At 44.0% G+C, this 12,020-nt stretch overlaps 1 protein-coding gene across 1 annotated transcript; it reads left to right on the top strand.

The window, feature by feature from the left end:
- The first annotated feature begins 846 nt into the window (after positions 1-846).
- slc6a16a (solute carrier family 6 member 16a) lies at positions 847-10,484 on the top strand. Its single transcript, XM_076137007.1, has 12 exons — positions 847-1,093; positions 4,000-4,219; positions 4,300-4,457; positions 5,238-5,364; positions 5,467-5,642; positions 5,768-5,878; positions 5,997-6,238; positions 6,803-6,983; positions 8,017-8,218; positions 8,591-8,750; positions 8,848-9,010; positions 9,238-10,484. The coding sequence occupies exons 1-12, from the start codon at positions 1,091-1,093 to the stop codon at positions 9,574-9,576; spliced, it is 2,082 nt and encodes a 693-aa protein (XP_075993122.1). The 5' UTR covers positions 847-1,090; the 3' UTR covers positions 9,577-10,484.
- The last annotated feature ends 1,536 nt before the right edge of the window (positions 10,485-12,020 follow it).

The following is a 12,020-nucleotide window of genomic DNA, read 5'->3' as shown; positions in this document are numbered from 1 at the left end:
AACTTCTGTTACCCACGCCTTAGATTATTGTTAGCATGATTATTAATGATACAAACAACAACAACGATAGTAATAAGCTGTCTTCACTGTAGATAGTCACCACAAGACGAGCTCACTCAGAGTCACAGTCAGATGTTGGTGCAGAAAGTGTGTCTCCAATGCTGCTGAAGCTGTTTGAATCTGAAGCTACTTAAATAAATGAGTGTGATGGCATCACGCTAACAAAACGATGTCATCCAATAACTCAAACTCCAGCTATGATGTCAAACTGACATCTGGCCGGACTCGTCAGTGGTCTCCCCGTGTTCGCCGAAGCTAACAATACACCGGCATCCTCCAGTTCAACTTCAAACCTGGGGTTACCTGGCCTAACCAAATAACACATTAAAAAGTACACGTAGCTACATTAAACACTATCATGTTCCCCGGTAACCCACTTCAGTTGTGGCTTTTTTATGTGCATCACCTTTTTTATTTTTGCAACGATTTTTTTATTTTTGCACACCAGCTTTTTTATTTTTGCAGCGCTTCTTTTATTTGCAGCGGTGGCGGTCCTCGGCCACCGTATCGGCCACCGTACATTTTGCTTCTTTTATTCGTTTTTTGTATACATACTTTTTCATTTCAATTAATTGTTATTTTATTTACTCATTTTTTTCACTATCATTTATCTATACCAGTCTATTTTGGTTTTTCTCTTGCTGTGTTTGCTTCTTTAGATTTAGCAGATCGTTTGCATGCGCTTAGTTGTATGTGCTCGCAGTCTGAAAGCAGCTGTGTGTGAGAGAAGGCGTGCGTGCGTGCGTGCGTGTGTGTGTGTGTTGTCGCCCCCCCCCCCCCCTTAACCCCCCGCATAGCGATAACTTTCTTCACGCTGCAGACTCCAGACTGACGTCGTGACCGCTGCCCACTTCCACACTCCTCGCTCCTTTGTTTGTATGTATGTATCTATGTGTGTGAGTGTGTGTGTTCCTAAAAATCCTCATTTCTCAGCCCGAATGTCTCCCTGAGCAAACTTGAAGCGACTTGAAAACAGACTTCGCCCAGCAGCTGAAGGACAAAGAGGGACGGGGACGGAGGAGACATCAGCATGGTACGTTCACGGCACACGTCTGCTTATTTTCACACTTTCACACTGGGACATGTGCAACAACGCTGCAAACTCTCCCCCCCCCCCCTGCGCCAACTTTACTGCACTTTAGTAGCAGTTGTGGGTTTGTTGTGTGGTGTAAAATGAAGTTTGTGTGTGATGTAGGAAGTCATTGCCTCACTAATCTCTCTTTGTTGTGTGTTTTCTATACATTTGTGTTAAAGAATGTTTTATTGTCTAGAATATATACAGTGTCCTAAATATTTAAAGTCATGTTTCATGTGTAATATCTGTGTTAAAGCATCAAACACACTAATTTTCCACGATAGGTAGCGATGTATTACAAGTGGAAAACAAGCATCGAGTGTGTTTTTGACAGCTAGGTTATGCAATAGACTGGCAAAAAAAGGTGTGTGTGTGTGTGTTTGTGTGTGTGTAGGTGTGAATTTGCGTTTGGCACATACACGCATGAAACACTCTCAAGCACGTGCAAAACTCCTAAGTACATGTGAAAGAGTGTGTGTGCTGTGTGTTTTCTGTGATGTGTAGAATCAGATCCTGTCATCATACTAAGCCAGAATGTGTACGAGCTCTCAGACGCTTTAAATTTGTAATAGCAACGGTTCACTTCCTCTATATTCTCCTGTAGTGGTGTGTGTGTGTGTGTGTGTGTGTGTGTGTGTGTGTGTGTGTGTGTGTGTGTGTGTGTGGTTATTTTATTTACGTATTAATTTTAACACTATAGCTGTGAATGTACAACCTGTCATCACACATGTCTATTATATAAAGCAAAAGGGGCACAGATTCAAAAGTTATCTTATTTTGAAGGCTAAAAGAGTTGAGCTCCCCTTAGGTATCTAATGCTGCAGCAGGCAACCGTTTTTTTGGTCAAATCTCCAGATAACGTGTCTGAAGCGTCTCCATGGTGACTCACAGGCTGCTTCAATTGTGCTTTTTGAAGATAAAACGATGTCACCAGTTTGTTATTATTGTTAGAGATGAAAACAAACAATCACAGCCAATGAGTTTAAACAAAGAGACAAACAGTATCTGCTCACTTAAACGTGTTTATCAGGGATCGCAGTTGGTTGCGCAACATTTCCACCACCGTAGCGATATGATTCAAAAAGCAGGAACAGTTCTATTTTCTATGAGTATGAAGTGTATACGGTGTTCTTAGAAAAGCGGTGAGCCAGCTGGCGTCTGCTGCGTGTCCATTTAGTATCACTGTACACTGAAGGCTGAACTGGGGCTGCCATTTTTCCAGCTGTACCCAGAGATAGACCACCTGACCAACCAGTAGCAACTAACCACACAACCACACTCTTGTATGTGTGTGTGTGTGTGTGTGTGGGGGTATAGCTTGGGGGGGAGGGGCCTTGGGGGAACAAGATCGTTAAGGGATATGCTAAATTTAGAGAAGAGCATAAGAGACAAAGTACAGCAGTTTCTTGGAAACATCATAGAAGACATCAGCAGGCCCCAGAACTGAACAATCAGCGGGCCGTCTTTAACGCCTACCTTTAACAGTTAAAGCGGCAGCAAAAATAGACTTGAACTATCTGCTCCTGAAATGTCGGGTCATGTGGTTTAAAGGTGCAGAGAGTCACACACACACAATCTGATCTTCACTCAGGAAACTGCTGGGGTTTCTACTACTTTCTACCACTACTAGTTCATGCTTTTGGTACAAACGGGCTCAGATCCCTATAGTGCTGAAATCTATTGTATACACAACTGGTTTCCATGATAAACATGAGTGCGCCTTGTTATCAACTTTATCCACTTGACCACCCGATGGTCCACCCACAGTGTGGACCAATGCCGTCCTCAGACCTCCACAACCACCCACGTGTTCCCAAAGACTTCCTCCACTGGACCCCCTGTCCCCCCCACCCCCAGGTTTAGCGGAGGCTGGTACTTTTCCCCTTGTCCCCCCTCCCCTTTTGTGTTGTCACTACCTCAATTGTCTGATGATGTAAGTGTGTGTCTGTGTGTTGGTATACCTCATTCATCTGGCAACACTTCTTAGACCAACATGTCCTATTCTGAGTCACATAGTTTGTTTGTACCCGGTGTTTGTATTCTCACAGTCCAGCCGTGGCACATGCACGTATCTGTGCCAGGTCATGCTGGTTTGGCTCATGCTACCATATAAATTTAGCCTCTTCATCTCACCTGAGTCTGATGAGGAGACTTTGGAGTTCAATGTTCAAGTGTGGAGAAAAGTCACAAATCTGACCGTGAGATTTCCTGCATCCATATCTGTTTAAGTGAAAAGTTGAACCTAAAGTAAACCTTTGGACAGCAGCAAAGGGACCTTAGTGTCTCATTTTTCCCCACATGGAACATATCTCACTTGTTTATTTGTAAAAGGGAGTGCAGCATGGATTACATATGTCTTCTGATCCCTTTTTCACATGGGAGGTGGCGCACCCACGTGACACTAAAACAACAGAAGGAAAGACTTCCCGTCTCGTTCCCTCCTTCAGACTCTCCCAGTGCCCTTAAGTCAATCATCTGTCTGTTTTTCAGGCGCTGGACAACTTGCCCATTGTTATCAACTGTTTTGATCAAATGATAGGTTGAGCTCAGTGGGTGTCTGCTCGGATGTTAAACATACTAAAGGCAGAACAGGAACAGCTGGAATCCTCAATGTGGTGCAGAACCAATCTATGTACTGTATGGGATACTGACTCTGGGACGTGACTGCAGGCATTTTCTATCTTTACACATATTTATTTTCGATCATTCTATGCTAAGATCACCTAAAGTACTAAAGTAATCTAATGTGCAGCTTGAGCAGCCTCAATCGGCCAGGTAGGAATGTAGATTCTGACCCTGTCTCAGTCTACCTGGCCCTTTGTCACCTCTGACCCCTGTTGTCTGATCCCATTGCTTATGCGCAGACAGAGAAGGCGCCCCTGCCCAGCGATGAAGCTAGCAACTGGCTGAGGGAGGGCCAGTCTCAAACGCAACTAACTACCAGTCCGGACGGAGTCAACGCGGCTAATGAAGACCGGCCAGCCTGGGACTCTAAGCTCCAGTACGTGTTGGCCCAGGTGGGGTTCAGCGTGGGCCTGGGGAACGTCTGGAGGTTCCCATACCTCTGCCACCAAAATGGAGGAGGTGAGGGTCTTTGGGACAGAATGGAACGACCAGCGTGTATGCATAACATCAATTTAAATGTCTTCCTTCCCATCCTACAGGGGCCTTCATGTTGCTCTATGTCTTCCTTCTGCTGATCATCGGGGTTCCGCTGTTTTTCATGGAGCTGGCAGCTGGACAGTGCATTCGCCAGGGGAGTATCGGCGTATGGAAGCACATCTCCCCAAAGCTGGCGGGGATTGGCTACTCCAGCTGCATGGTGACGACTTTATTTCGTTGTTCTCTTGATTTAGGACCTGGTTATTATTATACGTGTAAATATGTGTCAGCTGCCAGTCCTCGGTCGTTAACAGTGACCTCAGGAAATAAGGTTGATGTTCCAAATTGCACTGCTGCCTGCATTCTTGCTGAGATTTGTAGCCCTTTGGAGCCATTATCAGTATTTGTAACGCACTAGTTCTGCTTTGTTTTCCAGTAGAAGCACTGATTTAGTACATACAGTCAATAAATGTTCCATCCCATGATTGTAAGAGTTTACACTGTGCCCGTATGTGTGTACTTGAGTAGGATGGCGGTGATATTCAGTCACGCTGTAATGTGAGCCCGCATGTGGGCCGTAGAGCTGACTTGATATATGTGCTGTCAGGTTGTTACGTAAGACTTTTTCAAGGAAAACACACAGTGGAGGAGAGTTTTCTCAGCACATAAAACACACAGGAGCGCATTCATACACACACTCGGACGCCTGCTGTTAACACGGGGACACGCTTTGATATTTGAAGCTAATTCCTGACGGGCCTTGTTCCCGTCGACTTTGACTCTCGGGAGATTGCTTTATATTTAATCTTACGTTTCATTCATCGCCACTTTCCCCGTAGTCATTAGTCCCTTCATGGGTTAACACATTACTGTAAAGCTTTCAGGGCCTGTGTGTGAGTGTTGACCTTGGCAGAAAGACATACGTACATGCTGCACCTCAGGGACCTGCTGAATAAATATTGATGTGGTAACACTAAGTCAAGTCTTTGTTCTCCTCCAGGTGTGTTTTTACGTGGCCCTCTACTACAATGTTATCATCGCGTGGAGCCTGTTCTACATGGGCAACTCTTTCCAGTATCCCCTGCCATGGGAGCAGTGTCCAGTGGACGTAACCACCAATGACACAGGTACTTGCTGGTCGTCCTAATCTGTTCTTGACCACTTGGTTGTGATTGTGCCACAGTGGGCCGAGGTCTGAATGTTGGCGTTTCTCTCTCCTCGGTCCGCAGTGAAGGAATGTGCGAGCAGCTCTCCAACGTCGTATTTCTGGTTTCGGAAAGCTCTGGACATCACAAATTCCATCCAAGAGTCCGGAGAGTTTAACCCCATCATGACGGGCTGCTTACTGGCTGCGTGGGCAATCGTCTCCTTGGCCATGATCAAAGGAATCAAGTCTTCTGCCAGGGTGAGTCCATCACTCTCCTTAGGAACCATAACCTTCTCCTCCTCTTATATACAGGCAACAACACAGCTTTTATGTTTTCATTTACGCATCAAATGTAGAAAATCATGTCTTTTTCCAATTCTTAGGTGATGTATTTTTCCTCAGTCTTCCCCTATGTGGTGCTGTTTATTTTCCTCATCAGAGGGTTAATGCTGGATGGAGCAATGGAAGGAATCACCTACATGTTTTATCCTAAAGTAAGTAAGATGATGGCTTTTGATTCATCTCATTGCCTACAGTTCAATCTGTGTTTTAGATGTTCTAACTACAGCATATCAACATGATAACATTGTTAATGTTATTGGTGTTTTGCAGGTGGAAACTTGGGGTAAGGTACAGGTTTGGCGACAGGCTGCCACACAAGTGTTTTTTGCCCTTGGACTGGGCTACGGCTCCGTCATCGCCTATTCCTCCTACAACCCGGTCCACAATAACTGCCACAGGGACGCGCTGATGGTCTCTGGCATCAACTTCATGACATCTGTGCTGGCATCGCTGGTTGTTTTTGTTGTCCTGGGCTTCCGTGCCAAGAACATAGCACTACACTGTGTAGCTGAGTAAGGATATGTGTGCGTGTGTGTGTCTGTGTGTGTGTCTGTGTGTGTGTGTGTGTGTGTGTGTGCGGTAATGGAAGCAGAAGTAGTAAAGGAGGTCTAGCATTGAGCATCAAAGTTACATTACAATCTCTGTAGGTTCATTGATGATTTATGTGACAACTGAGTCGAACATTGAGGGGAGATAGAAAAAACAGTTTTGGAAGAAGATCAAATGTGGGACGCACAGAGACATAAGGAAGCACGGGAACAATATTTTGATTCTGTGACTTACAGTTCAAATGTCAAAGGGTAGAATGTTAGCATGGTTATCACAGCGCCAACATCAGAACAGCCACGACCACAATTGAATGGATTCTTCATCAAATCCATTAATATGTTTTTGAGATATCCAGCTGACAGTCAGACTTTGAAACAGACATACAAACTGAGAAATGATAATAATCTCCTTGTCAGATGAATTAAAGCTCATAATCAGGGTCTGTTATACGCCATAGCATTGCAGTGAGTGTCTTTTCACAGCATATTTGGTTGATGGTGTATCTTTCCTATTTGGACCCCTCTTAGGAATCTTGGTCTCCTAAGCAACCTGGCCTCAGATGGATCCGGTGAGCACTGGTGGCCCTGGTTCAACATGAGCGATCCAAAATCTGTGTCCATAGCCGAGTACAGAGAGTGGTACCATCGCTACGGCGCCATGGTGGGAACCAACGTCTCCGACTGTGATCTGGAGCATGAAATGAATAAGGTAACTTTTACAGATAATAGTAATTCATTAGCATCTTTGTATTTTAAACATATTTACTGTACAATATACAGATTAACAAATACCTGGAGAAGAACATGCACTTAAATGATATGAAGAGGTCCGTGTTCAATGTGAAAGTTTATAAAGGAGGTTTACATTTCATGCTGCTGGGCAAACAATCAGGGAGTCGAACGGAGGAGACGAGTGAATGAAAATAGTGAGTAGGCTGAGGGTCTGAGGCTCCCAGGACTCCTGAGGATCTGGGATTTGGGAGGTACTGTAAAACATGAAAACATATAACGGTATAAGGGTAGAGATGGAAGCACACTGTGACAGCAAAACAGGAGGAGAAACTAGAGACACGGAGAACGACGGGGGAAAAGCTACATTAGATCACACAATGGAAATAATGAAGAATAACATTAAAGTTTATCCTTCACATTGAGGCCTTTTAATATTAAAGCAGCAGCCTGTCAGACTGTGGATTGGGTGGAACAACAAAACATTTCTACCCACCCCAGCTGCTGAACCCCAGTCCTGTGGGAGTCTCTCAAAGAACCGTTCATTCCCACGATACGTAACATTGAATTGAAACGCAGGCCTGAAGAGTCCTTGGAGTTCTTCATCAGTCCTGCTTCCAAGAATCCTCCCACCCAAGAACCTGACACAGTTGACAGTTCATTGTTGGTATTTGTCGGGCCCGAAGGTCTTTCCCACACGACTCCACCAGTAAGAGGCGCTACAGAGACACAATATTCTTCACTGAGCACTCATTTCTGGATTTCCTATATGCAATAAGGGTTTCGGGAAATTCATACAACGTCTGTTTAAAAGGTTACATGCTGTCGGTATACGGTTACACGTGGTGTCTCGTGAAAGACATTTACACTATTCACATTCATATTGCATCATTTCGGTCGCAGTTGGGTTTCTGTATGACAGCTGGGCGTGAATAGAGCTGCTCAATATTTACGTTTCAGCTGTTATTAAAGGTCTATTAAAGGTTCCTCCTCTTTGCTCTTCATTCTTCTAGGGTGTCGAGGGGACGGGTCTGGCATTCATAGCATTCACAGAGGCCATGGCCCTCTTCCCAGCCAGCCCCTTCTGGTCCACGCTGTTCTTCCTAATGCTGCTCAACCTGGGGCTCAGTACCATGTTTGGGACCATGCAGGGAATCCTCACACCTCTCATGGATAATTTTAGCCTGCTGGGACGCCACCGGACCCTGCTCACTGGTAACGCACACAAGCTGGCACACGCTCCAAATACGAGTGCGTATCACAAGACAGGCGAGAGATGTGAAGCATGTTCCATTCTCTTCACTACAATCCTGATCAGACTCATTGAGGGAGGCCAAGATTTGGACACTTTTGTTTAAAATGACCAGAGACTTAATAGGCTGCAGTTTTGTAGTTTTGTAGACTTTTATCTCAACCAAACAGCTGCACTCCCAGGTTCACGCCTAGGTATGTTCTTCCTCATCCTCACCCTCCCTCCCTCCCTCCCTCTGCGACGTAGACATAACATACACACATACATTGTTTCCCAGAAAGGTCAGACACTTTTGCCTTTGATCGACGCCGTCTCGCCTTCTCTTTGTTTTTCAGTGTCCAGCTGTGCCTTGGGGTTTGTGATCGGTCTGTTGTTCACGCAGCGCTCGGGGAACTACTTTGTCACCATGTTCGACGACTATTCTGCAACCCTACCGTTGATCATAGTCGTCATCTTCGAGACCTTTAGTGTTGCGTGGGTTTACGGAGCTGATCGGTGAGGAATCAGTATTTCTGATGGATTTTCACCCTGACTTATTTGATTGTTGCTTCTTTTCTTGTTTGTCTGACTCTTACCATGTCCTCACTTGCAGCTTCCTGGATGATATTGAGGTTATGCTGAAATGGCGCCCCCCAGTGTTGTACAAGTATCTTTGGAAATATATTTGTTTACTGGCCATGGTTGGTCTCCTTGCTGCCAGTTTGTTGCGTATGGTCTTCAAAGGGCCGACATACACCGCCTGGAATCAAGACACAGTAAGAGACTAACTGACCTTTGTTTCATACAGAAGAAATGATTGAAATGTTTGTTTTTGTCTGGTTTACAGTGGATGTTTGGTAAAAGTGCTATAATGCTTCATTTTAAGTGAAGTGTCAAACTGTTAAAGTTGTAAGTATGTCATTAACTCCGTGCTCAAACCGTTCGAAGCAGTGGTAATTAATGAAGGGTCTTGCTTGTCTCTCTCCCCTCTCTCCCTCTCTAGGCCTCTGAGATGACTCTAGAGTACCCTGGCTGGGCTCTGGCTATGATCGCCTTCCTCATTGTTTTTGCCAGCTTGCCTGTACCTGTGGGTTACATCCACGCCATGGCCCGCGAACGCTGGAAGCGTAACAGTCACGCGGTGGAGGGGCAGAGCCAGGAGATGCACCGGGAGATGTATACCAAGTGCAGCTCCACCGAGCAGCTGGAGTCCCACTGCGCGACCCCTGACGAAGACGAGGCTCGGCCCAGGACTGCATTCCTGCCGTTGGGCAACGAACACTACCGGCTCATACCCCAGCTGGAGGACGAGGATGAGGACATGGACGAAGATACAGTGTGAGGGTAGTTGTTTGTTTTAGTTCTAAGTAGATTGTGTTCCTTGTTTGAGACAAGTAGCAGATCTGACACACATAAGTGCCTTGTGCCAAAGTATAATTTTTCAAATGCAAGTATTTTATAAAAGGAATAGGCTTTATGTCTAGAAATGAAGTATAAAGTCAAGATTTCAGATTTAGAAATGGACACGAGCCATCAGCAACATGCCAGTCAGCGTTGGCAGGAAGAGGACAGATATCATCTGGTGTCTCAGCTGGCAAAGACGTGAAAGCTGCCGGCGCCTTTTCAAATGTACCAAATGGTAAAAGATGATATGTGATGAGTATGAAGGTGAACAGTCCGGATCGATCCGCATGAAAATACGATTTGTGTCATTATGTCTGTGTTTCTACCATAAATGTGCTTTGTTTGCATCTTTGCAAATTTTGATATGACTGTAAAAGATGTTATTTTGTATTGAACGTAATGACCTCATAAGACCACAGAAATGTTTTTAACATTTGCTAACACTGTGTGAACGGTAACGCTCTACCAGAGATACAGCATTGCCATATTTAAGCAGAGAGGTGGTGAGGGCTGACATAAACCTGTAGATGGCAGCACTGGCACTGACTCGGTGTCACACACACACACACACACACACACACACACACACACACTCTCTCTCTCAAACCAGCAGCCTGAGCGTCTGATCAATGATCGGAAATATGATAATGTGCATACTGTGTTTATTTGTTTCTGCTGTACGGTGGTCAGTTGTGGTGAGTTGGGTTTGGCTGTTAGTTGGACTGGAGTTGGCTGAACATTCATGACAAAACAATTTTATGCTACTTTTGAGCATGAGGGAAAAGTCTACATTGTATAGATAGATGTATTACTTATGTCATAAATAAAACAAATACATCAATCGTCCCCGTGTCTTTGTGCGAGCTACTGGGATGTCAATTACTTCTACTTGAGCATCGTGAAATAAGATGTCAGTATACTTCCTGTACAGTCTTATTAATAACATAACCACAAAGCTATGACGTTTGGAAATAAGCACTTCTGTGGAGATACAAGGAGTGTTTCATTTGCACCTTCCTATCCATTACTGAAGCATTCATCTTCATGTTCAACTTGAAGCTAGGCAGACACACTGTACAAGTACAGGCCATGCTCTGTGCAAAATCCTTAATTAGGTCTTAATCATTCAGGATTTTTCAGCTGAATGAACATTATCTTTGAGCTGTTTCTTTGATGAACGTCCTTAGACAGTTTCCTCTGGTATTTGTACAGTTTTGCCGATGTGGTGATGAGTTGCCCCTGCCTCCCCAAACAAAACCCTCACCAGCCACTTAAATAAGTACAGATGTTCCTAATACTTAAACAGGAACACTTAACACCTACTGTTTGTGGTCAGAGCTGCTGTTTGTGATAAAGTTGCCAGTGCAGATGTTCCTTATTAAGTGACTCACCAGCTACTGTGAGGAACAGGTGTTTGGAATACTTTATTCCATAAATGGATGCATGATGCAAGCTTTTATTGTGTTTGTTAGGAGCAACCAGCTAAGGAACAGCTTTATATATATATATATACTGTATATGTCGCAATATACAGTATATGTTGGTACATTATTGCTGTCACACAACCGAGCTAAAAGTTCTCCACTGTAGCTGAGGTTACAGCTGAGTTCTGACCCCTTGCCTTATTATTTAACTTAAACTTTATGTAACCTTATCTTAATTCAGAATAGTAACATTTGGATAATACAACATGAAATCTTGATCTGAGCAAAAAGCAGAACTCGAGACAATTATGATGATAATGTTTTGGAGCTCCTCTATGGACGGCGTTTGGGCCTGCAGCGCCCCCTGTTGGCCAAAGCTCAAACTCAAGTTTTAGGGTTTTTTTTGTGTGACATCGACCTCAGGTGGCCGAAATGAGCTTTGCGTCTAGATTCCGTCCTTCACACTCGTCGGGGATAAACTAAGACCGACTCACAAACTAATGTAAACAAGCACTGATTGAACTTTTATCCGTAATAATTCAAGAAACTGAAATGCGATGTAGGAAATTAATTTGTTTACTTGTACACATTGAGGTGTGTGTGTGGGGGGGGGGGGGGGGGGGGGGGGGACCATTATCTTCACATAAGTTTGCCACCTACACTCACATGGACCATTGTGTCTCCAATCATTAATAGATGACATCATCATCAGTAATTAACACCATTGAAACATGCGAGAGGAGTTCACTAGCAACAACACGTGAAAATGTGTTATATTTTAAAGTTATATTTTTATTTTGTATTGTCTATCTTTATTTTCATATATTTTTATCTTATTTATATATTTTGGTTATATATAACATCTTATTATTTCATTTAAGGTTTTTTTTTTTTACCTAATATCCGTAATTATCATTATTATTATTAATAATAATATTGATGATAATAGCTCTCCATC

Source organism: Genypterus blacodes, unplaced genomic scaffold, assembly GCF_046128005.1.
Source record: "Genypterus blacodes isolate CSIRO-AG114 ecotype Tasmania unplaced genomic scaffold, CSIRO-AGI_Gbla_v1 ptg000291l_1, whole genome shotgun sequence".
Lineage (NCBI taxonomy): Eukaryota > Metazoa > Chordata > Actinopteri > Ophidiiformes > Ophidiidae > Genypterus > Genypterus blacodes.
This window is presented reverse-complemented; position numbering and strand designations above follow the sequence as displayed.

Coding starts and splice junctions, on each gene's coding strand:
- slc6a16a (XM_076137007.1), top strand. Junction 4,458..5,237: donor TTGGCTACTCCAGCTGCATG/GTGACGACTTTA, acceptor GTTCTCCTCCAG/GTGTGTTTTTACGTGGCCCT. Junction 6,239..6,802: donor GCACTACACTGTGTAGCTGA/GTAAGGATATGT, acceptor GACCCCTCTTAG/GAATCTTGGTCTCCTAAGCA.